The following is a 22,089-nucleotide window of genomic DNA, read 5'->3' as shown; positions in this document are numbered from 1 at the left end:
ATTACAGTGTAGAGTTTAATTCAATAATAGTGACTCAACTTGTCTTTTGTTTTGTTACGTCTCTTTTTTTGGGCTCCAGATGATCTTTATGTGTTATTTAACTGTTCTGAGTTCACATCTTAAAGCTCAGCAGGTGTTTTTCATTAATAAATGGTGCCAATAAGGACAACCAGCTCTGTCAGTGTGCGTAATATGTGTTAACATCATCCTTGAATTATTTATTTTTTACCTCTTTTGAGAGCTGTCTGTAGTAAAAGGATCATTAACGACTTCTCTCATCCCCATAATGGACTGTTTAAGCTGTCTTCTTTACAACCTGTCTAAAAGCTCCACATGAAACCACATGATCACATGCTTTATGTAGGCTGACTTAAGTACCGTTCTATTTAATTTCTCTGTTTAAAGTAGGAAACTACAGCTCAGTATCTTATTTTTATGATTACTTCATTAGTAATAATGTTGCTGCCACTCCGTTGTGACAACAAAGTCCACTAACAAAAAGACAAAACAAACTAATTAACATAAACACAAGCTGGAAGTGGTCTTTTTATGTAAATTAACATGCAGTGACAGTAAGACTAACCCCTTAAAAAGGAGCAGGCTGCTGGTGATGTAGGTTCAGTTAGTCTTCAGCTTTTACAAACTTCTCTTTTGTTTTGTATTTTCTGCTCTCAGGCTGCTTTTATGATCATTGTGTGTTTTTCACTCATTTTTATCAATGTTACTAGTCATTTTAATTATATTTGGTTGGTTGTTAGGTACACTGCAATGATAATGAAGTCAATTATCATCAGATTATTCTTTTCAGCAGCTGGAGGGAGATTGTTTGCTTTTCTAACTTCTGTTTTTACTCCTCTTTCCTCCTGGAACTCAGAGAAAGTTTGTCTCTGCCGTCATGGATGGTCCGTTAATGGTTTAAATGCACAATAAAGAGGAAAGAGGCTCTGGGAGGAGCTTGAGGTGACGTTTAAATGCTTTCAGGGTGTCAGTTTGATTTGACAGGTTATATAGCTGTGCAGCATTTCGTAAGACTGATGCTAAGAAACAAAGCATTTCTCATTTGGCAGCTTCATATCTTCTGTCCTTCCATCTCATCATCGCTGGAAGGACCAAGTGTGACTCGAGGACAGATATCAGCGAACTGAAAAGCATCTCAGGTGTAGCAGGTGAAACTGTACCAATTAAAGTTCCAATATGATCCCAGTTTTCAGGTAATGAATCTCACCTTGGTTTCATCACCTCCTGAAGGCAGAATGTGCTGTTTTCATATACAGTTAGCTGTGAGGGAGGACCACGGTCAGATTCTTACTGGCCTGTAAAGCTAGAAGTCTAACTAATTGTGAGGATGCTTGAGGAATGGCAGAAGTAAACATCTTCATATCTTAGCTATTATTTTACTACAACCACAGAACCACAATAACAGGGACTTTCACCACATGGAACCTTTAAAGGAAAGTCATTTAGCTGCAGTACCACCACTGAGCAGCAGGTGGAGACATTATAGTCCCTTTCAGACAAACACATGTTCTTCAGTCCGTTAAAGTGACAGTATTCTGTCATTCAGTCCTTCCACACTGAGCTCACTGTTCCATTAATGTTCCTCATGACTGCATTCACACAGACCCACTACAGAGCGGACGTGATATTTGTCTTTCAGACTAGTCAATACACCAACTGATGTATGGCACATAACAGACTTAGACGAGTTTATTTCTGACTTCTTAAACAGTGACACTGAAAGTTCAACCTGAGGATGGCCACAATGTGACTAAATACTAAACTACTGCTGATAAACTGTGACTCTGAAACAGCTCACCTGTCTGAGGTGAAGACAAGTTAACAGCTGCTGTCAGATCCTAATCAGCCCTTTGTCCACATTGGGATCATTTGCAGATGAACCCAATTAATCCAGTTGCTGCTCCATGTGTAAATGCAGCAGCTCTCCTGGATCCTACCTGTCTGATGCTGCAGGTTTGTCACAAACTAAGAAGAAACCGTTTTAAACAGCTCCAAGAATCAAACTTCAGCACTCAGATTACATTTATTATTGTTGAGTATCAATATTTTTTAGGCTGTGTGTGTCTGTTTTCATCACAGTATAGTTTTATTAATATGGACATCTCATTTTGTGGCCTAACAGATCTGAAATTGTAGAGCAAACTAGTTAAAAAGGTGTGTTGTGATTTTGAACTCTTTATAGATCGTAACTGTTATGTTATAGACGCTGAAATGTGGAAAAATCCTTCCTTAAATCACGTCACAACGCAAAGTAAAGCTGCTGGTGTGTATCTGGTAATGTGGCGTCTCAGATCATACTAGTGCTGTGTTCAACGTTCTATCGAAATGTTCGTAGGTCTGACCTAAGATTTAATGGATGAGTAACCAGGGTGAACATTCACACATGCAGCCGACAGGTATAGTTGCTGTCAGATTAATGGACAGAGTGCACGTCTGAATGGGGTAAATGTGACACAAACACTGGTCTCACCTGAACAGGTCGACTTCATGGATGGTCGGGAGGACGATGGACACCAGACTGTCACTCTGAAAAACACAAGGTCAACACATGTTAACAGATTTTATACAAAACTGGAAACTAACTACTGAAAAAATAAATCTGTCAGTGAGCACCTGGGCGGACTGGACCAGCTGTGAAGTTCCTGGTTTGTCGTAACAGGTTGGGATGCGAACCTGCGGCAAACAGTTCAAATACTCAGTTATTTCTCTTGCGTCCATCTTAAGAAAACTAAAGTTCCCCAAAACACAATAAAAGTGATAAAACTGTGAAAGAATACGATAATAGAGCAGGATTGAAAACATAGCTAGAGAAGAACTTATCTTTCTCACATTAAACACAGGAGAGTGTCCGAATAACACATGCCTGCCAAAGTAGTTATTAATATTACTAAATAACTTATTCATGAAGTAGTCCTCAGCTATCAAATGCTTTAATGCATACAGGTTCTGAATATCAGTTATTAGGCTGCGTGATTTCCAAAAATGAGTGTCAGTATTGGCCCTAACAAAACAAAACACCAGATTGGTCAAAACCTTCTCATTAATCCTGTAAGATGTGATAAAAACATGATAAAACAGCACTCTGCTCTACAATGTGGGCGGCTTCATCTCTGCCATCTTTATCTTCAATGAACCAGGGATAGACCAGGCTCACTAAGATACATTTGAGACATTTAATACTGCACACAACACAATATATTATCTTTTTTATGGTCAAAACCGACAAAGTATGAAAGTGCAATCAAAAACTAGCAGATGGCCAACGGCTATTTATTCATGAATCGTGCTTTTTTCAGTAGTTTACTACAAAAAAAATCAAGATTTATTGATTGAAAATGAAAACGTCAGCTGGTATCCACCTGTGAAGCGCGTGCGTGTGTGTGTGTGTGCATGCGTGTGTGTGCGTGTGTGCATGCGTACCTTGATGACCACACCCATAATGGGCAGCGTGAGGATCCGTCCAGGGTGAGGCGTCGGCCAGCGGTCAATGTCATTACAGGCTGTCAATCAAACCCAATGAACACACTCAATCAGAAACCACTTTATCTGCACTCAGCTGCCATTAGCTTCCCCAGGTTAAAAATAACAGTCCAATAAAAAACCCTAATGTAACCCTGTAATGTATATTTAACAGGCTGGGCTTTTGTTTAAGCTGCAGTAGTGAGGTTAAGAGTGAGAAGGGTGCAGTATGCATTGCTTTATATCAGCTGTAGTTACACAATAGTTTACAGAAAGCAAAAGAAAAGGACAAGAGAAGGAACGTGTGATGAAACACAGAGCAGCAGTACATCCCTGCAACAAACTGGACATGGTTTAAAGGGAAAGTGGGTCCAGTGACTGTTGTCTACATTAAATTTAGGGACAGGGAAAGGATTAGCCAAACATATCAGGGACGTTAAAACATTTACAAATCTGGGCTCAAACCACCAGAGTTTTTAGATCCTAATACATGTCAAAATCTAAAAACTAATGGCACATCACACACTGGAGGGTATAACTGAGATCATCAAACAGAGGAAGGAACTGAGGAGCAGAGCACCCCCTCACATGCAAACTAAATGGAGACTGTGGTGCAACAAGGTGCTGTAGTGTTAATAATACTCCACAGTGAGAAAAAAACTAAATGAGATGAGAAAATGGAGATAAATGGAGGTGATATTTGACCAGTATTAACATCTGTTTATTAGCCAGTGTAAGGCTAGAAGGCTGAGCATTGATGGACAACAGATGCTCCAGCTGCTCTAATGAGTCTGATATTATGATGGCATCCCTGATGTCTGCAAACTGGATCTGTAAACAAATAATCTGGGCCAAATATCGCTTCAGATCAGATCTTTTTATTATTAGGACTAAAACTGTGTAAAGTGTGAGTCCAGCATAAGAACACATCATTTTACCATTATCTGTTATACACTGAGAAAGTCTATTATTTCAAACACAATAAAGTGTGAAACTGTCTGTCTGAATGATTTCCACTTTCAATGTCTGTACATGTGCAGATGGGTCAAAAGAAGTGGAACTGGACACACATAAATGCACTTTAAGTATAAATATGTACGGGTATGGATAAAATATACTCTTGTCATGATCAGTTTTGGTTCAAGCTGTGACCTTTAAACAGCCAGAGGTCTAATTCTGGAGGAGCTGAGTGTTGCTCAGTTCTCATAAACACTAAGATCCTGACTATTTGATGCCTGATGTGTCCAAAAATGTAATTCTGAAATCACGCTAAAAAGTCAGTAGAGAAAAACTCAAAGTAGTAAGTAGTGAGCTGTCAGACTTCTGGACCACGTGAAGTCCAACCTTCATCACTTCTTAAGTTCTGGCAGCTACACAGAGACAGACAGTTAAAACAGGTAATCAGACTGACCGGCCTCCAGGCAGGGCTCCTGTTTCTCAAAGTATTCTGGAGCCATGATCTTCAGCAGCGAGTGGAAGAAGGTCACATAGGGCAGCTTACTGATCAGGACCAGAGACTAGTGGAAACACAGCAAGAGGGAGAGAGGATTTCAGATTCAGACACTTCCTGTTCATTCATCCGTGTTTCTAGTGTTGCAATTAATTAGTCTAGAAGTTGTCAAAAACAGCTGAAAGTGCTTTTACAGTTCCTTGTTTTGTCTCCTTAACAATCGAAATAGAAAGACAACCCAGTAGTAACAACATAAAACTGAGAATACTTCCAAGGCTTAGATGTGGAACAAAAGATGTTTGGTGTTTTAACTTGATAATCACTGAAGTGAGAACTAAGCCTAAAGATTGAGCAAGTTTACATTAGAGATGAGCATTTATTATTTATGGGTCCCTGTTGTCTGCAGAAACACAGTATGATGTATCAGTCATGTCAAAAACACTTCTTTCATTCAGTAACGAGTTCCTCAGGATTCTGTTCAGCTAATGCAAATAAACCTCAACACTTCTTGCAGATATAGAGAGGTGAGTTCAGGGAGTCTTACAGTCAACAGCGAAAGACAAAGAACTTTTAGATCCATTTGAAATGATTTTCTAAGTGAACAAAGTCCCAGTTTGTGGTAAAGACAGTAAGGTACTACTCCTTTTTGTGTGATTCTGCTTGGTGGACTATATCTCTCATGTTGCACAGTAGATGTCACCATCAGAGTTTGACAATCTGGAAATAAGAAATATCCCCAACAGCAGTCTTATTAGTTGGAATTACACTATGACTAGTTTTTATTCCATGTATCAAATGTCATTCTGACCAGCTGAAATGACAAAGATACCTGTAATTCATTTTGACTAGTCGAATGAATAGCTGCAGGCTTCACAGACATCATTCTGACTAGTCTGAACTGTTGTAAATAACACCGTTCATCTGAGACGTCCAGAAAAGCTTCTGAACAGTGTTAGTAGGATTAATGGTGGAGATGGAGTGAAACTGAAAGAAATTATTAACAAGCACTTTGTGGAAAACTAGAGCTTCGTTCATTAGACTTGTGGTTGAAATGGGCTGTCATAAGCACTTAGGGCTGCAGTGCCATAGAGTATTTGAACATTAGGCAGCCGCCACTTTCTGCTCACCACAGCATCTGATGTAACTGACTTAATATCTCCAACTTCGTTTTGCTGAATGAGTCCTCTAATTTAAGATATCTGTAATTACATTTTGACCAGCCATCTCCACTTAAACACATCTACAACGTAGGTCTGACTAATTCAGGCTTAATTTAAGATTTAAAAAAAGACAATGATATCTTGAACTGAAGGAAATTAAAAATAATCAGTCTTAAACCAGGATAATGACAAGACAGAATTAAACTGTAAACTGTGCAAATAAAGCAGATTTACAATTACCGGTAGTCATAATTCAAATACAGAAAATCACTTTGCTGAGATCTACACTTCACTTGGCATAGTTCAATTTGTTAGTAAGTATTAAAAGAGGTGAAAATCCCTGCAGGTGTAGCCGTGTTGACAGCTACAGCTATGTTCTTCTATTCCAGTCTTCAGGGCCTGTAGCAGCTGGACAGAGACAGCTACATCTTTCTATTCCCTGTTTCACAGTCTGGTACTTCAACAGTTTTAAGACAAACCATGACTTTCTTGCAAAATTATCTTGTAAATATTGAAACAGGGCTGCACAGTAGATCAGTGCTTAGCACTGTCGCCTCACAGATCTTTCTGTATGGAGTTTCCATGTTCTCACTCTGCATTGATTTCACTGCACTGATTCTTCCCTCACTGCTGACTACTGTACATACTTTTTGCAAGCTCAGGTCCCATGGATCATACTGGCAGAGGCAGAATTGCACCTCTTCATTCCACCTAAAAAACTCTTCTAGCAACTCGATGTGCAAATCTCACCTGATTCTCCCAGAAGGGATTTTTTCACGCAGGGCAGCTTAACAGTGATTTTAAAAAAGCCTAAAAATAGAAGCAACTGTAACTAATTAGTGGTGAGAACCAGAGCTGTGAGGATGATGGAATTAGTCAATTTATGAAGTGAGGTTGTGTTCAGCTGATGCAGTCCTCCTGCAGCTTCATACTGACCTTCTGGAAGTATCCTCTCTTCAGAGTTTTGTCTCGCACTTGACGGAAGTACACGTAACCGTAGTAATGACCCTGTTCCCTCTGAAACACACACAGAATCACTGAATTATTATATACAGCTGCAATCAGAAATACTCAAGCCCCCAAAGATTTTAGGGTTTTAGGTTTATTTTAGTTAAAGTTTTTTCAGAGTGATACACCCTGCTGACTGCACCACCCCTGCTGCATTCCCCCTCCTTACAGCTCCACCACAGTTCTCCTACCATCACACCTCCCCTCCTCCACAGGACCCCACACTCACAACCAGCACTCAGGACCCCTGCACCAGCTTGTCCCTATCGACATCCCAAGTGAAGAGAGAACTGAGCAGGCTGAAGATCAGGAAGGCTACGGGTCCGGACGGCATCAGCTCCAGGCTCCTCAAGTGCTGCGCAGATCAGCTGAGCAGGATTGTGGAGGATGTCTTCAACTTGAGCCTGAAGCTGGGGAGAGTACCACAGCTGTGGAAGATGTCCTGCGTGGTATCAGTGCCGAAGATATCGTACCCCAAGGACCTCAACCACTACACGCCGCTGGCACTAACATCCCGCCTGATGAAGACCCTGGAGAGGCTGCTCCTTTGTCATCTGCGACCCCTGGTGAGCTCATCATTGGACCCGCTGCAGTTCTCCTACCAGCCCAGCATCAGGGTTGATGATGCACTGATCTACCTCCTGCACAGATGTCTCTCTCACCTGGAGAAGACGAAGAGCACTGTGAGAATCATGTTTTATGATTTCTCCAGTGCCTTCAACACCATCAAGCCTGCACTTCTGGGGGACAAGCTGGAGGAGACAGAAGTAGACTCCCACCTCACAATGTAGCTGCTGGATTACCTCACCAACCAGCCACAGTTTGTGAGGGCAGGGGACTGTGTGTCCCACACTGTGGTCTACAGTATGGGGTCCTACAGGGGACTGTGTGTCCCACACTGTGGTCTACAGTATGGGGGTCTACAGGGGACTGTGTGTCCCACACTGTGGTCTACAGTATGGGGGTCTACAGGGGACTGTGTGTCCAACACTGTGGTCTACAGTATGGGGGTCTACAGGGGACTGTGTGTCCAACATTGTGGTCTACAGTATGGGGGTCTACAGGGGACTGTGTGTCCAACATTGTGGTCTACAGTATGGGGGTCTACAGGGGACTGTGTGTCCAACATTGTGGTCTACAGTATGGGGGTCTACAGGGGACTGTGTGTCCAACATTGTGGTCTACAGTATGGGGTCCTACAGGGGACTGTGTGTCCCACACTGTGGTCTACAGTATGGGGGTCTACAGGGGACTGTGTGTCCCACACTGTGGTCTACAGTATGGGGGTCTACAGGGGACTGTGTGTCCAACACTGTGGTCTACAGTATGGGGGTCTACAGGGGACTGTGTGTCCAACATTGTGGTCTACAGTATGGGGGTCTACAGGGGACTGTGTGTCCAACATTGTGGTCTACAGTATGGGGGTCTACAGGGGACTGTGTGTCCAACATTGTGGTCTACAGTATGGGGGTCTACAGGGGACTGTGTGTCCAACATTGTGGTCTACAGTATGGGGTCCTACAGGGGACTGTGTGTCCCACACTGTGGTCTACAGTATGGGGGTCTACAGGGGACTGTGTGTCCCACACTGTGGTCTACAGTATGGGGGTCTACAGGGGACTGTGTGTCCAACACTGTGGTCTACAGTATGGGGGTCTACAGGGGACTGTGTGTCCAACACTGTGGTCTACAGTATGGGGGTCTACAGGGGACTGTGTGTCCAACATTGTGGTCTACAGTATGGGGGTCTACAGGGGACTGTGTGTCCAACATTGTGGTCTACAGTATGGGGGTCTACAGGGGACTGTGTGTCCAACATTGTGGTCTACAGTATGGGGGTCTACAGGGGACTGTGTGTCCAACACTGTGGTCTACAGTAGGGGGTCCTACAGGGGACTGTGTGTCCAACATTGTGGTCTACAGTATGGGGGTCTGCAGGGGACTGTGTGTCCAACACTGTGGTCTACAGTACGGGGGTCTACAGGGGACTGTATGTCCAACACTGTGGTCTACAGTACGGGGTCCTACAGGGGACTGTGTGTCCAACACTGTGGTCTGCAGTACGGGGTCCAACAGGGGACTGTGTGTCCAACACTGTGGTCTACAGTAGGGGGTCCTACAGGGGACTGTGTGTCCAACACTGTGGTCTACAGTATGGGGGTCTACAGGGGTCTGTCCTTGCCCCCTTTCTTTTCACCCTCTACACAGCAGACTTCTCCCATCACACCACAAACTGCCATCTTCAGAAGTTCTCTGATGACTCCACCATTGTCGGAACAGAAGGAGTACAGAGAACTCAACCAGAACTTTGTGGACTGGTTCCTGCTGAACTGCCTCCAGATCAATGCAGTGAAAACCAAGGAACTGGTGATGGACTTTAGCAGGAACAGATACACTTCTCCTTCACCAGTGAACATCCAGGGAACAGACATTGAGATTGTGGACTCCTACAGGTACCTGGGTGTTCACTTAAACAACAAACTGGACTGGGCTACAAACACCAACGCACTTTATAAGAAAGGTCAGAGCAGACTCCACCTGCTCAGAAAACTGAGGTCCTTCGGGGTGCAGGGAGCACTTCTGAGGACTTTCTGTGATTCTGTGGTAGCATCAGCTATCATGTATGGAGTGGTCTGCTGGAGCAGCAGCATCACGGCTACAGACAGGAAGAGACTAAACAAACTGGTAAAGAAAGCTAGCGCTGTCCTGGACTGAACCCTGGATCCTGTGGAGGTGGTGGGAGATAGGAGGATGGAGGATGATGACAAAGCTGTTGTCTATCATGGAGGACACCTCCCACCCCCTGCAGGAAACAGTATCATCACTGGGCAGCTCCTTCAGTGACAGACTGCTTCACTGTCTAAAGGAGAGATACTGCAGGTCCTTCCTTCCTGCTGCAGTCAGACTTTACAATCAAGCTCTCAGTAGCTCAGTTCACCCACCCACAAACTGTGCAATAAAAATGTACATAATGATGCCGTGCAATTTCATAGAAACATTGCTGTAAATATTGTATTTTTTTTCTTCTAGAAGAAGAAAATATTTATATCTATGCACTGTGCGCATTGTGTGCTGCTCTCTTTTTTATTCAAACTGTTCTATTTGCTGCTATTCCACTGTAAATTCCCCGCTGTGAGATCAATAAAGGTTTAATCTATCTATCTATCTATCTATCTATCTATCTATCTATCTATCTATCTATCTATCTATCTAAAATCAACACAGAAAATGCATGACGTAGTGTTTGTGTGTTAAAAGAGTCATGTCACATTTATTCAACCCCTACATAATAGTGTTGTTTTTAAAGCTTTCTGACAGTTTTTATGGCTAAAGTGGAGCTGAAACATAATTAAGCCTTTGAGAACTACATAATGATCATTCGTTTGCTTCAGCTGTGATGCATGTATAAACCCCACCTCTGAATCTATTCAAGGTGAGCTGCAATCATGGCAAAGACAAAGGAGCTTCCACAAAAGCTGAGGGACAAGATTATTTCATCACACCTGAAGGGCCTGGGGTACAAGAAGATTTCCAAAGAACTTAACATTCCAAGAGACACCATCGGGAGCATTATAAGGAAGTTTGACACTTATGGAACAGATGCCAACCTGCCTGGCAGTGGAAGAAAGCTCAAAACTGAGCAAAGTAGTCAGGTCAAGTAAGAAAAAAGGCGTCTACAGGATGGCCTGATGAAGGCCAGTACAAGAGCTTCAGTGGCAACTAAGACGTGCCCCGAGCAAACAAGGACTTCATGGCTGGACTCCAAGACACACTCTACTCTTGACCACAAAGAGGATCAACAGTCGACTAGAATATGACAGAAGGAGTTTGGATAAGACTACAGAGTTTTGGAAGAGTTCTATGGACTGATGGAACCAAACTGGATCTGTCTGGACATATAGACCAGCGGTGTGTCTGGTGTGTGAAAGGCCAAGCTTATGACCAGAAGAATACCATTCCCATGGTTAGTATGGAGGTGGACCACTGATGTTGTGGGGCTGCATTTCTGCAACAGAAACTGATGGTGTACCTGACATCATGGATTCCCAGAAACACAGTGATCCTGAGCACACCTCAAGTCAACCAAAGCTGGGTAGAGACAAAGATCCTGGAACATCCTGGAGTGGCCTTCTCATTCACCAGATTTAATCTGATTGAAAATCTTTGGTGGGATTTAAAGAAGGCAGCATGGAAGCTATCAAACACACCAGAAATGAGAGATCTGAATTTGTGAAAGTTGCAAAAGGCGTCCCATAGCCGTCGTGTTCTGTTTACTTTGTCCAAAGATAGCATTGTCTCCTTTATATCCAGCTGTAAAAAGCATCTTTAACACTGATAATACTGCACAGTAGTACATACTGCTGTAAAAGCCCCTCAGCACCGCTTTGCTCAGTTACAGGTTACACTCCATCAGCTTAAATTAGTTCTAAATGCAGAAAAAATACAGTTTTCATAAAAGCCTAAGACATTGCTTTTGATAATCTGATGAGAAGTTGTCTTTTAAACATCATGAGTCTAAACTGTGACTAAAATATATCAAAAACGTGTTTCTGTTGCAGGGAAAAATAATGTTTTCCACTGTATTGCAGAAAGACACTTTCCTAACGTAGGGGATTATGGTGACATTTATACAGACAAGTATCAGCTGTGACTTCTACGTCACTATTTATCATTCTGCATTAGATTTAGACATTGGGTTTCACTCATTCAATAGGCTTTTACTGTTTTCTTTGGTTTTTTTTTGACTGTCTTTGGTTGGGAGCCTTTGTAAAAGGACTGCATTACACTGCAGATGTTGGCTGTTTTTACTGAGTTTGGAGAATCTATTTTATCTACTGTACTCCTGCACCCTGGAATAAAATACAGAATAATCTAAAGCTGGATTCATTTTTATCCTCCGGACAATTCAGGGTTTGAATCTCATTTTATTTTACTTCCAACTGTTTTTGTTTTAGTACATTTACAATTTTTTTAAATGCTCTAAGTATTGTTTTTGCTAGCTTTCCCTTTAAATATTTTCATGGTGATTGTTTACATTTCTTATGTGCGTTCTTTTATTTTCTTACTCAGCCCTAAAGCAAGTAAGGCCTCCATAAGTCAACCTGCTCAGAGTTTAAATAAAGGTTGAATTAATTAATAATGTTTGTTAATCTCTTGCTGAAACACAGCAGTGTGTTCATGTGTGCCAACCTTCAGGCAGGGTGGTGCGTCTCGGTCGCTGGTTTCCAGGAAGCTGCCGAGTGAAGACTTTTTGTTGGAACCCTGACGGAAGCGGAAGCAGAACTGTGTGTCTCCAAGGCAACCTAGAAACACAGCAAAGCGATGACGAGTGGTAATCATGCAAACACACAACCACGTCCTAACCCTTTCAGTCCCAAAGTAAAAACTGTCTAGTTGTACTACGTCACCTCTCAATAACTTTCAAATATACTCAACTTTGCCTATACCTACACTACCAGTCAAAAGTTTTTTCTTTATTTTTACTACTGTCTACATTGTAGACACACACTGAAGACATCAAGAAGCAAGATATATGGAATGATGCAGCAAACTAACAATTGTTAAATAACTCTAAATATGTTAACAGTTTTCTACTAAAAATGCAAATTTAGTAATCAATGACAAATCCTTTGTTTGCACCACAGTGATGGTTCTCATAGTACCTAACCAGCTTTCTGCACGTCTCCACTGGGACTTGGTTCTCCTACACTTTTGCCACCATCTCCACATCTCTGAGGTTGGAAGGAGTCATTGCCTTCTCTCTGTTCCTCAGTCCAAGTCACAATTTGAAACTCTTTCTGAAAGATGGACCTTAACAGAAAGCTCACTAAGCTCCCTGGTATCAGCCATGACTTGTAACTGACTAGAGAACTAACGCACCAGCTTTGTTTCAGTTTAATAGAATTTACTAGAACCATTTGGAACAGTATAAAAGCTGCATTTTCTCAAATACTTATGTCAAGTTCATGAATGATTTGTATCTCTAACACACTGCCTTATTATCTTTTGTCACTTTTTTAAGTTATTTTCATCCAGACGAAACGGAGGGAACAAACTCCCCACACCCATCAGCAAAACTCAAGTTGAGTTTTCCATTTCATCCAACTCTGCTAAAAGCATAACCGGACAAAATGAACTTCAAAAATTCAAACTGCAGGAAACTGGATCTTCTGCAGTTTCACAGCGCACCAGTCGTCTCTTGTATGTCCTGATTTTTGGACAAACAGGAAGAGAAAGGAGAAAAAATAATAGGAGGAGCACAATGAGTGACCTAACGGCATTCATCCTCAATGTGAGCCGTCCTCACATCTTCCTGAGGCAGCACAAGAGGACACGCCAACAGAAAAATTACAATCAAACTTTAGGACATTTCAAATACAAGAAGACACAAACACTGAAGCTCACTCAGCCAGACCTGAAGGCTTTCCACATCATCGGACACGCACATAAACACACACTTCACAGAGTCCCGCTAGGACTCCAGGCTGCGTTCAGGACCACCCAACACCAAACAGTGCTGAGCCTGTTACAGAACAATGTCTGAGTGAAATTCTTTTATTTGTGCGTTTCTATTTACCTTAATTACAGACTGTTTCTGAACAGTGAGAAGAATGTTGTTTGTAATCACAGAAAAGACTGGAAGAAGTGTGTTTTCTTAAGTAAGAGGCACCATAAACCGGATCCTGCATACATTTTGTCCAAAGTCTTCCTTCACTACCTGCTGACTCAGAATCAACAAAAACACACTTCTGCAAGCAAAAACACACCTGGTTCATACACAAACCCACAGTGGTGTCCGTGCATGTGTGTGTGTGCGACATTAGCCAGCAGCAGAAGCTCCCAATACAAACTTAGATGTATTATAAGCAGCTGTGTCTGATTATTTCTTATTCAAACAGCAGCAGACATGGAACACCAACATCATTCGTCTGGACTTGTCCTGCTGCTGTTCTGGTGTGGTCGCCACAAACTCCTTCAGCTGTTAGATTATCCACTTTCTTCTCCTGCTAGTCTGTGGTTTGGTTTGGTGCTGGGCCGGTCGTTTAAAGGAGGTATATCTCAGCTGATTAAATGTGTTCAACCACCAAGACTTGGAGCTCAAAGGGGCTAAACAGCTCTGTAGAGGAGTCTTTGTTTCAGCAACACAAGGAACATCTTTAATATGCTCTGCAATACTTTGATCCATTGTCAGTATACTAAATATTCATTTGTGCAGCTTTAAAAATGTGTACATTTGCAGCAGTTTAACTTGGCATACAGCTGATCTTAACTATACAACAGTTACTGCAGGGCTGTAACGTCCAAGTTGGTCGAACTAATTTGAATTACCGTAGTCAGACAATCACCAGTTTTACTTTCATAAAAACAAAACCATTCCTCAACCATTCTGCCTGATTAATCCAATTTTTTCTGGCAGTGTGAGGAACAGATGACTTCTTTAGACCATTTTAAACCAGCTGAACCTAATAGAGACTGCTAGTTGGAACTTATTTAACATTTACTGAACATCTTAGCACTTTGAGATTTTATATGTAAAGTGAATTATAAATTAAAGGTATTATTATTATTATTATTATCTTCTCACAGCTGGCTCCAAACAAATTACTCATTACTCACTAGTTTGTGCTCTTAGCTCACCAGCCAATATGAATATGTGCATAGTGGTCTGCTCTGTGTCTGAGTCTACTGTTATCTTGCAGTATAAAATAACCAAGCTGAAATGATTTATTATGCTGCAAATACCAACTTTTTACGTTAACTAATAAAGTGTTTAGGCTAATAAAGCCTAGCTACAGCCCTCAACTGCAGTGTTGGAAGGATGGACAAAGAATCTTAAAAGTAATTGTAATATTAGTACTTTTAGGTAAATAAAGAGGGGAAACCCTATATTGCACCACTTTAACACATTCAGATCTAATCTGACTGCTGAGACTGTAGGGTTAAAGCAGCTTTGTTTCTATTGGTTGAATCTTTGGTTTGTCTGTTGAATTGTGCGCCTGCTTTGGTCTTATTCCAACCTCCGATGTAAACTAAAGTCTGCATCACAGCCATGTTTCACTTAAAAACCAGTTTAGACGACAGAGACTCCACAACAAATCATGCGTCACTATTCATTTCTGAATCCTCAAAGTTGATTAAAGGCAAATGATGCCAACTATAACTGAGCTCTGAGCCTGCATTCAGAGAGAGAGAGCTGCAGCTCTACAGTCTAATATTTCCATTTCTGACACACACCTACAGTATGGTGTATATATAGCACTCTGGAAGCATTTTGTCCTAATCCTCCCTCCCTACTGAGGGCAGCAGGTTCCTCAGCTCCACTGCCGGCTGACTCACAGTCAACAAAAACACACCTGCAGGCAAACACACACCTGATTCAAACATGATCTCACGGTGGGGTTTGTCAAGAGACACTGTAACACTAAACTGTGGTTCACTATGGCCAGAAAAGTGCGCTGGATTGCATACTGGAAAATGTGACTGGATGTAGTAGGACATCCTGGTATTTTTGCCATACAGCATTTTGACATACTCAATGTTTTTCTTGTATACAGTGGTCACATTCCAGATCCCCGCGCGATATGCGAAAAGTAGCGTCCTTGTATTTATTTTATTATTTATATATATTTTTAGGCTTTATAAACCCTCCCCACACTCTTATTAACCTGTCTCACACTCTTATAACACCTCCTATGCTCTTAAACATTTTCTACACTCTCAAACCTATGTAATTTTGACAACATCTAAAATTCTATATGGATACTCACCAGTGAATATTGTTGTGAATATATTGTTTTCATCTTCTTTTTAAGTTTGAAAACGCTTATTTTATTGTCAAATAATTAAAATTATTAATATAGATGAAAGTACCTATATACCGCAAAATTCCGCAATATAGCGTAAAATCCACGATAGAGTGAGAAAGCGAGGAGTGAAGCGTAATATGGTGAGGGACCACTGTATATGTAGCATGGCAGTGTGGCTACTGGAACACACCTACAGCTTCATGATGCCATTCAAAGAGTTACATTACATTACATTATATAGTAAATATTCAAAATTCCAGGTTTAATATATCACTCCACTTGTCAGGACAAGGATGATAATTTAGATAAACACTGTTTACAACAAGTAAAGAAGGTTAAAGGTCACCAACATAACAGTGTGAAACCTCATTTTTCATGTTAAGGCTGCTGGTTCCAACTTCTATCTATGGCTCACTCTCTTTCTGTCTTTACACAACATTTCTGTCACTTTGACTAGCCCAACACCATGAACACCTCCAGGAGAGACTGAAAATGTGAGCAGTTATTATCCCCGTATTTAAATAAATGTCATGTCTCTCTTCTCTATGACAGCCAGCAATTACAGAACTGTGGTCTAGGGTTATTCTTTTAGCTCTACTTGTTCTTAATCACCATAAAATGAATCCAGTCACCACAGTGCTTTGGATTGTTCTGCTGCATTCAGACACATCAGATAAAAGGCTGACAGGAACTCACCTGAGTTAGAGTCAGGGAAGGAAAGGTAGCAGATGCTTGTTTTCTGAAAGAAAGCAACAAGATTTCATTAATTTTCTGTCCTCTTCCCTCCTTTCTGCACAGAGGGCTGTACAACAAAGTTAGATTACTGGGTTGGAGAGATACGTAGGGCCTAAAGTCAGAGTTTTTAGTGTTGCAATCTGAAGCTGCACAGCTGCTTTGGAAGAGGTTCTGCTCAGAGACTGGGATTTGAATCAAATGTAAGTAGCGTCTCCCTTTCATTAAACCAAACTCTCCCTGAGTGATACAGACTCTCAGGTGAAGGAATATGCTGCATCTACAAACCTGTTGATCTATATGATAGTAATACAGTTATAACAAACTGTGTCTTGTTGCCACGGAAACCTACATGCATTCAGCTCGTGATGCAGAAAATGCATAAATATGTTGTCATGTTCGGTCCTGATTTGTCCATTTCACACAGCTGCAGCTAATAAAAGACTGGAAAGTTGATTAATCTGATGGTATTTATCACAGGGAATATTCAGTCAGTAATATGATTTTGTTTTGATTGGGTTAAAAACTAAAGCAGCTTCCCACCATCCTTTACTAAGGGTCAGTGTCTTAGAAATAAGAAGCTGAGAGTGGACTGAGTGGTAAAATAAAGATATTCATTTCCATCACTGACAGTTTTCTACCTGCTTCCTCTCTTGCATCATTTGTAGTAACATCACTTTTTGCAGTAATAAATGTTTCTATTGTTTGAAATGCTTCATCAAAACAACCTGTTCTCCTTGTCTGAAGCCGGTGGCACATAGTTGATAACTACTGTTGTGAAACCATCTCATTTTGACTGAGGTTTTAGGTTTTCATCAGGTCAGCTAACACAAAGAAAGTCTAGCTATACTGAACTTGTTTTGTAGTACAGCCCTCATGTTGATTCAGTTATCCAGCAGAGACACACAACAACCACATCCCATCCAGATAGACTGACTCACCTCTTTCTCTGACAGTTTGGAATGATGAGGATAAATGACCTGGAAGACAAATGAATAGAATGAAACTCTGTTCAGGTTCTAGCACATAAAACTAAAATATCAGCCATTTATCTCATGAGCATTCATAACGTTGATATTTTTAACAACACTCGCCTGTCTCTCTAGCATCACTCCATCATGTTCTACCTCTCATTCTGCAGCACTTCATGATGCTTACAGTTGGCAGCCAAAATAAATGTTGAGCTATTTTAATAAAGTAACCAGTACAAAAGAGGTGCAACTTGCCACATAAAATAATTTTAAGTGAGTAATGAAATAATGGATGGTAAATTGCAGGGTTAAAGAATTTTAATGTCAACCATCTGGAGTACTATAAGGTCAACTGTCTGGTCAGATTTTTAATTTTAATCTTTATTTATTTAGTTTATTAGTTCTTTGCTCATGATAGCACAAAGCACAACATTAGAGAAGTGTCTCTTCTTTGGTAAATGAAGAAACCAAAAGCATTTTAGGAGCACCAAGTACTCAGCAGAACTACTACCAGAATGTCAAAAAAAAGCACTAATGAATGAATGACAAGCTGCTCTCATTAAAATAATTATAATAAATAATTAAAACAAGTTCTGCTGTGTTGTGTTTATGTTTATTTATGTTTATGTTATTTTTTAAAATGGGACAGTTCGTATTAATGTACATTTCTGCGTAAATACGAGAGATTGTAGCGATACGGCCAATTTCTCATTGGCAGATCAAAAATAAAGAAATTACAAATAACAGAAAACCATAACTGAACAAAGACAGACAAAAGGAAAAACAAGCAACAAGCAAAAACAGGTAGTGCACAGAACGGACAGAAGCTGGAGGACTAAGGCAGCTACCAAGCAGTGATTAATTAACATTTACACATGATTATATTTAAACATCTCTTTGTTGTTATTGCACATATCACTCTATCACTATTGCACATTGATATACTACACTAACTCCTCTGTCACTATAACATAAAATTCAAACTACATATATCCCTCTGACATGGTTACATATAACTGTATTGCACATTTCCCATTGTCACATGATAATATTGCACATTTCTCTTAATCACTATTGCGTATATCCCTGTCTACATTACGCATAATTACCCTATACATGTCCCTTAAACACTAGTGCACGTATCCCATCATCACTATGGCTCATGATCATGATTGTGTTGCTCAGTTTATTGGGGAATATTACACATAAAGAAGTCTGAACCAGCACCATCCCAAAAAGTGTTCTACCTGTCCCAAACCTGTGTAGAACAACAGGTGCTTGTTGTGTTAACCCTGGGGACTCCAAGGGATTCAGAGGAGCCTCTATAAACTCCTATGTTTAAGTGCAATTGTAATAATAATAGGTAAATGTGTGACTGAGAGCCAGTTGCTGCAAACTCCTTCATGTTCTAGTGAAAGTAATGCTGCTGAAGCAGACTAACTTCAGGGTGAGAAACTCTTCGCCATGGCCACCATAAGTAAGCCTGGGTACTAAAGGTGGTGTTATGAATTAGTAAAAAAAAACACTGCTGTTGTAGTAGCATTTCTGTATGGACATGTCATCGGTGTTAAATACAAAAGAACTACACAAACATGAGAGGTTTGTGCACTCCCGTCCAGGAAATAGTCAGAGCCCGCCCTCCCTCCATAACCGCTAACTTAGGCATTAGTAGCCCCAGTGAGTTTACATGACCCGGCTGGATCCTTCTGCCTCACCTCCACCGCCTGCCCCAGCTCCAGGTCGAAGCCGACCACGCAGATGCAGTGCAGCCAGGCGGAGAAGCGGTCCCACGGCAGCAGGACAGCCTCCTCCGTCTCCTCGTCGCCTCCGGGCCCGGGGGGCAGCGTTATCTCTTCGGCCGGGGAGATGCTGCTAGCGTCCTGGTCGTCCAAATCCTCCGGCTCTTCGACCTGCTCCCCCAGCTCCTCCGGGCCTTGCAGAGCCATGGCTACGGTCCGACACAGACACACAGGTGCTCCTGGAGGATGTTTACGGTTTTTCTGAACAAGTTTGCTGGTATTTGTGGCCGGTGTCCCCGCAGGGAGCAACAGCAGCAAGAAACGGAGAATAGCCACTCAGCTAACAGCGTTCAGCAGGAGCGTACGTATGACGTATGGTTATAACGTCATCACGTTCGGACGTCTCTGGTGTTGGAGTTGCGTTCAAGTGAAGATCCAGTTCCGGAATACAATTATGGAAAAATTAAAAACAAAAATACCTATTGTAAATTGACATTGTTGTAAGATACGCCATTTTTTCATTGTTACAGTTAAAATTCTGAGATAAAAATTCAAACCAGACTTTATAGCACACCATTATAAAGCAATGAAATCAAAACATTGTGAAAACAGTCAGCCAAAATGTTGACTCCTAGTGAATGGTTAAAATACCTACATTTTTTTCAAATTTATGCTTTGCTATGTTATTTAATTAATAAGGTAGTAACTCTACCATGGTCATCCCCACAGTCTGTCTGAGTCTGTACAATAGTTTCTACCAGGTCCACAGCTCTGTGGCGGCTCCTCGGCTTTGCTACGTCTACGTTATGACTTTGTTAAACTAAAGCCTGGTTTTCTGAATCAAAAGACTGAGATGAGAGAGCCATAGTCACAGTTTGAGGATGGAAAATCTAAATGTGACATTTTTGTGCGAGATGGACACAAACGTCCTGAGCATTGAATGACATCATTGGTGCATGTCACTGTGTTCCTCTCTTTCAACACATTTCTTTTTTATTCTGTAGTGGCTGCTACAAATTGTCTTACCTGAATTTGTTCCCCTTCATATCCACAAATGTATTTCACGTCGCTTAAGGAATAACTTCTGTAATTACAGTCAGACTCTTCGTCTGTGTCCACAGTAAGGCTGTAAATCAGCTTTATCCAAATCCTTTAATAGCTTTATCACTGAACAAACAGATGGATGGAACAAAGTGGGGATGTTAATGGAGGGTACAGGCACAGCCCCTGTTAGTACAAGTTGTGACACAAATCCTCCTTAATATAGGTAAGTAGATACAAATCAATCAGATTTACTTTTATGAGTGGAACTAGCATTTGCAGAATTACCAATACTGTATCATGCTTCACTAATGGAAATGTACTAATAAGGAATACTTGACTAATTCTGTAATGTGGCTTTCATACCCAAACAATATTTAATTTATGGTACAAATAAGAAAAAATGTGAACAAACAATTCACATGCACATTTAATTAATGCAGAAAGTAACATATTGAACAACTAAATATAAAAACAAAGAAATTTTGAAAAAAAATCACCCCAAGATCCATACAGTAACTGTTCTCGATGCGTCATTAAAATTCTCATGGCAAATAATTAAATAACTACATTTAAATACAATGTTCAGTATAGTACAACTGCCAATTACTAAAAGGCTGAAACACATTTTAATTCAAATATATTTTACTCTTTAAGGGCTTTGTAACCAACATATAGCCTGTTACTCATGTCAAACTGGGCTAAGAAGCTAAAGACAGTAAGATGCTGTTAGATCTCAGATAATAGCCAGACTGTTATTGCAGTGACAGCTGGTCCTCTGGTTGCTCTGCAGGAGGCCAGCAGCGACGAGAACCAGGGTCTGGACACCAAAACCAAGACCACAGGTTACAGTACAACTGCAGAACCCCAGAAAGGGAAGCAACAAAATAGCAGCAGACCTCATTCAACATTCAGCTAATCTCAAATTTGATTTTATTCAGACAATATTCTTATTTTTTTCTTATTAGGGCCCACTTTAGAAAACTCTGATTGACTCCATTGCACAGCAGGCTTCATTAAAAGTACACCTAATGTTAGATTAGATGCTCTTCAGGTTGATGTGCCAGAGTCTATTTTTTCAAACATAAATTCATGCCTCTGCACATACTTCTATAGTACCAGACTCTATTCAAACTTTAGATCATTTTACAACAGATGTTGGCATAGAGTTTTACAATACAATACAATACAATACAATACAATACAATACAATGCAATGCAATGCAACGCAATGCAATGCAATGCAATGCAATGCAATGCAATGCAATACAATACAATAACTTATTAATCCCCGAAGGGAAATTCAATAAATTAATATTAATTTCAATAAATTTTTCATGTCCTATTCTGGAAAACATGTATTCACGCCCCTACACATTGAATCAGACTTTATTCCAAATTTTGCTGATTTTGAACTAGATTTTATTTTGGTAAAATCCTCATTTGTGGCAGTCATGGCCTACATAGGAAAACACAAATCCACGTCACTACACATGTAGGAAAAGTACCTGATTTCCTTCAAGCTTTACCTAGTTCTATATTGGGTTGTGGTCAGGTTTTTGTTGCCAGAGCCAGTTTTGACAAACACAAATTCCCATACACATACATGTAATACCAGACTTCATTCAAAATGTAACCTTTTCAAGACTAGATTTTTTTCAGATTATTCTGATAGCACCTATTTTGGAAAACAGAAATGTCTTT

General features: G+C 40.8%; 1 protein-coding gene across 1 annotated transcript in view; it reads right to left on the bottom strand.

The window, feature by feature from the left end:
- dennd6aa (DENN/MADD domain containing 6Aa) overlaps window positions 1–19,727 on the bottom strand; it is a 32,117-nt gene extending 12,390 nt beyond the window's left edge. Inside the window, exons 1-9 of the mRNA XM_023281104.3 lie at window positions 19,321–19,727; window positions 17,576–17,614; window positions 16,599–16,641; window positions 12,286–12,398; window positions 7,024–7,104; window positions 4,889–4,994; window positions 3,439–3,518; window positions 2,632–2,691; window positions 2,489–2,544 (exon numbers count right to left, since the gene is read on the bottom strand). Of these exons, the coding sequence (XP_023136872.1) occupies window positions 2,489–2,544; window positions 2,632–2,691; window positions 3,439–3,518; window positions 4,889–4,994; window positions 7,024–7,104; window positions 12,286–12,398; window positions 16,599–16,641; window positions 17,576–17,614; window positions 19,321–19,551 (809 nt within the window). The 5' untranslated portion in view covers window positions 19,552–19,727. The remainder of the gene's footprint in view (window positions 1–2,488; window positions 2,545–2,631; window positions 2,692–3,438; window positions 3,519–4,888; window positions 4,995–7,023; window positions 7,105–12,285; window positions 12,399–16,598; window positions 16,642–17,575; window positions 17,615–19,320) is intronic.
- Window positions 19,728–22,089: the final 2,362 nt, after the last annotated feature.

Source organism: Amphiprion ocellaris, chromosome 5 (genome assembly GCF_022539595.1).
Source record: "Amphiprion ocellaris isolate individual 3 ecotype Okinawa chromosome 5, ASM2253959v1, whole genome shotgun sequence".
NCBI classification, from domain to species: Eukaryota; Metazoa; Chordata; class Actinopteri; family Pomacentridae; genus Amphiprion; species Amphiprion ocellaris.
The sequence above is the reverse complement of the archived record's forward strand: the minus strand, read 5'-3'. Positions and strand labels throughout refer to the sequence as shown.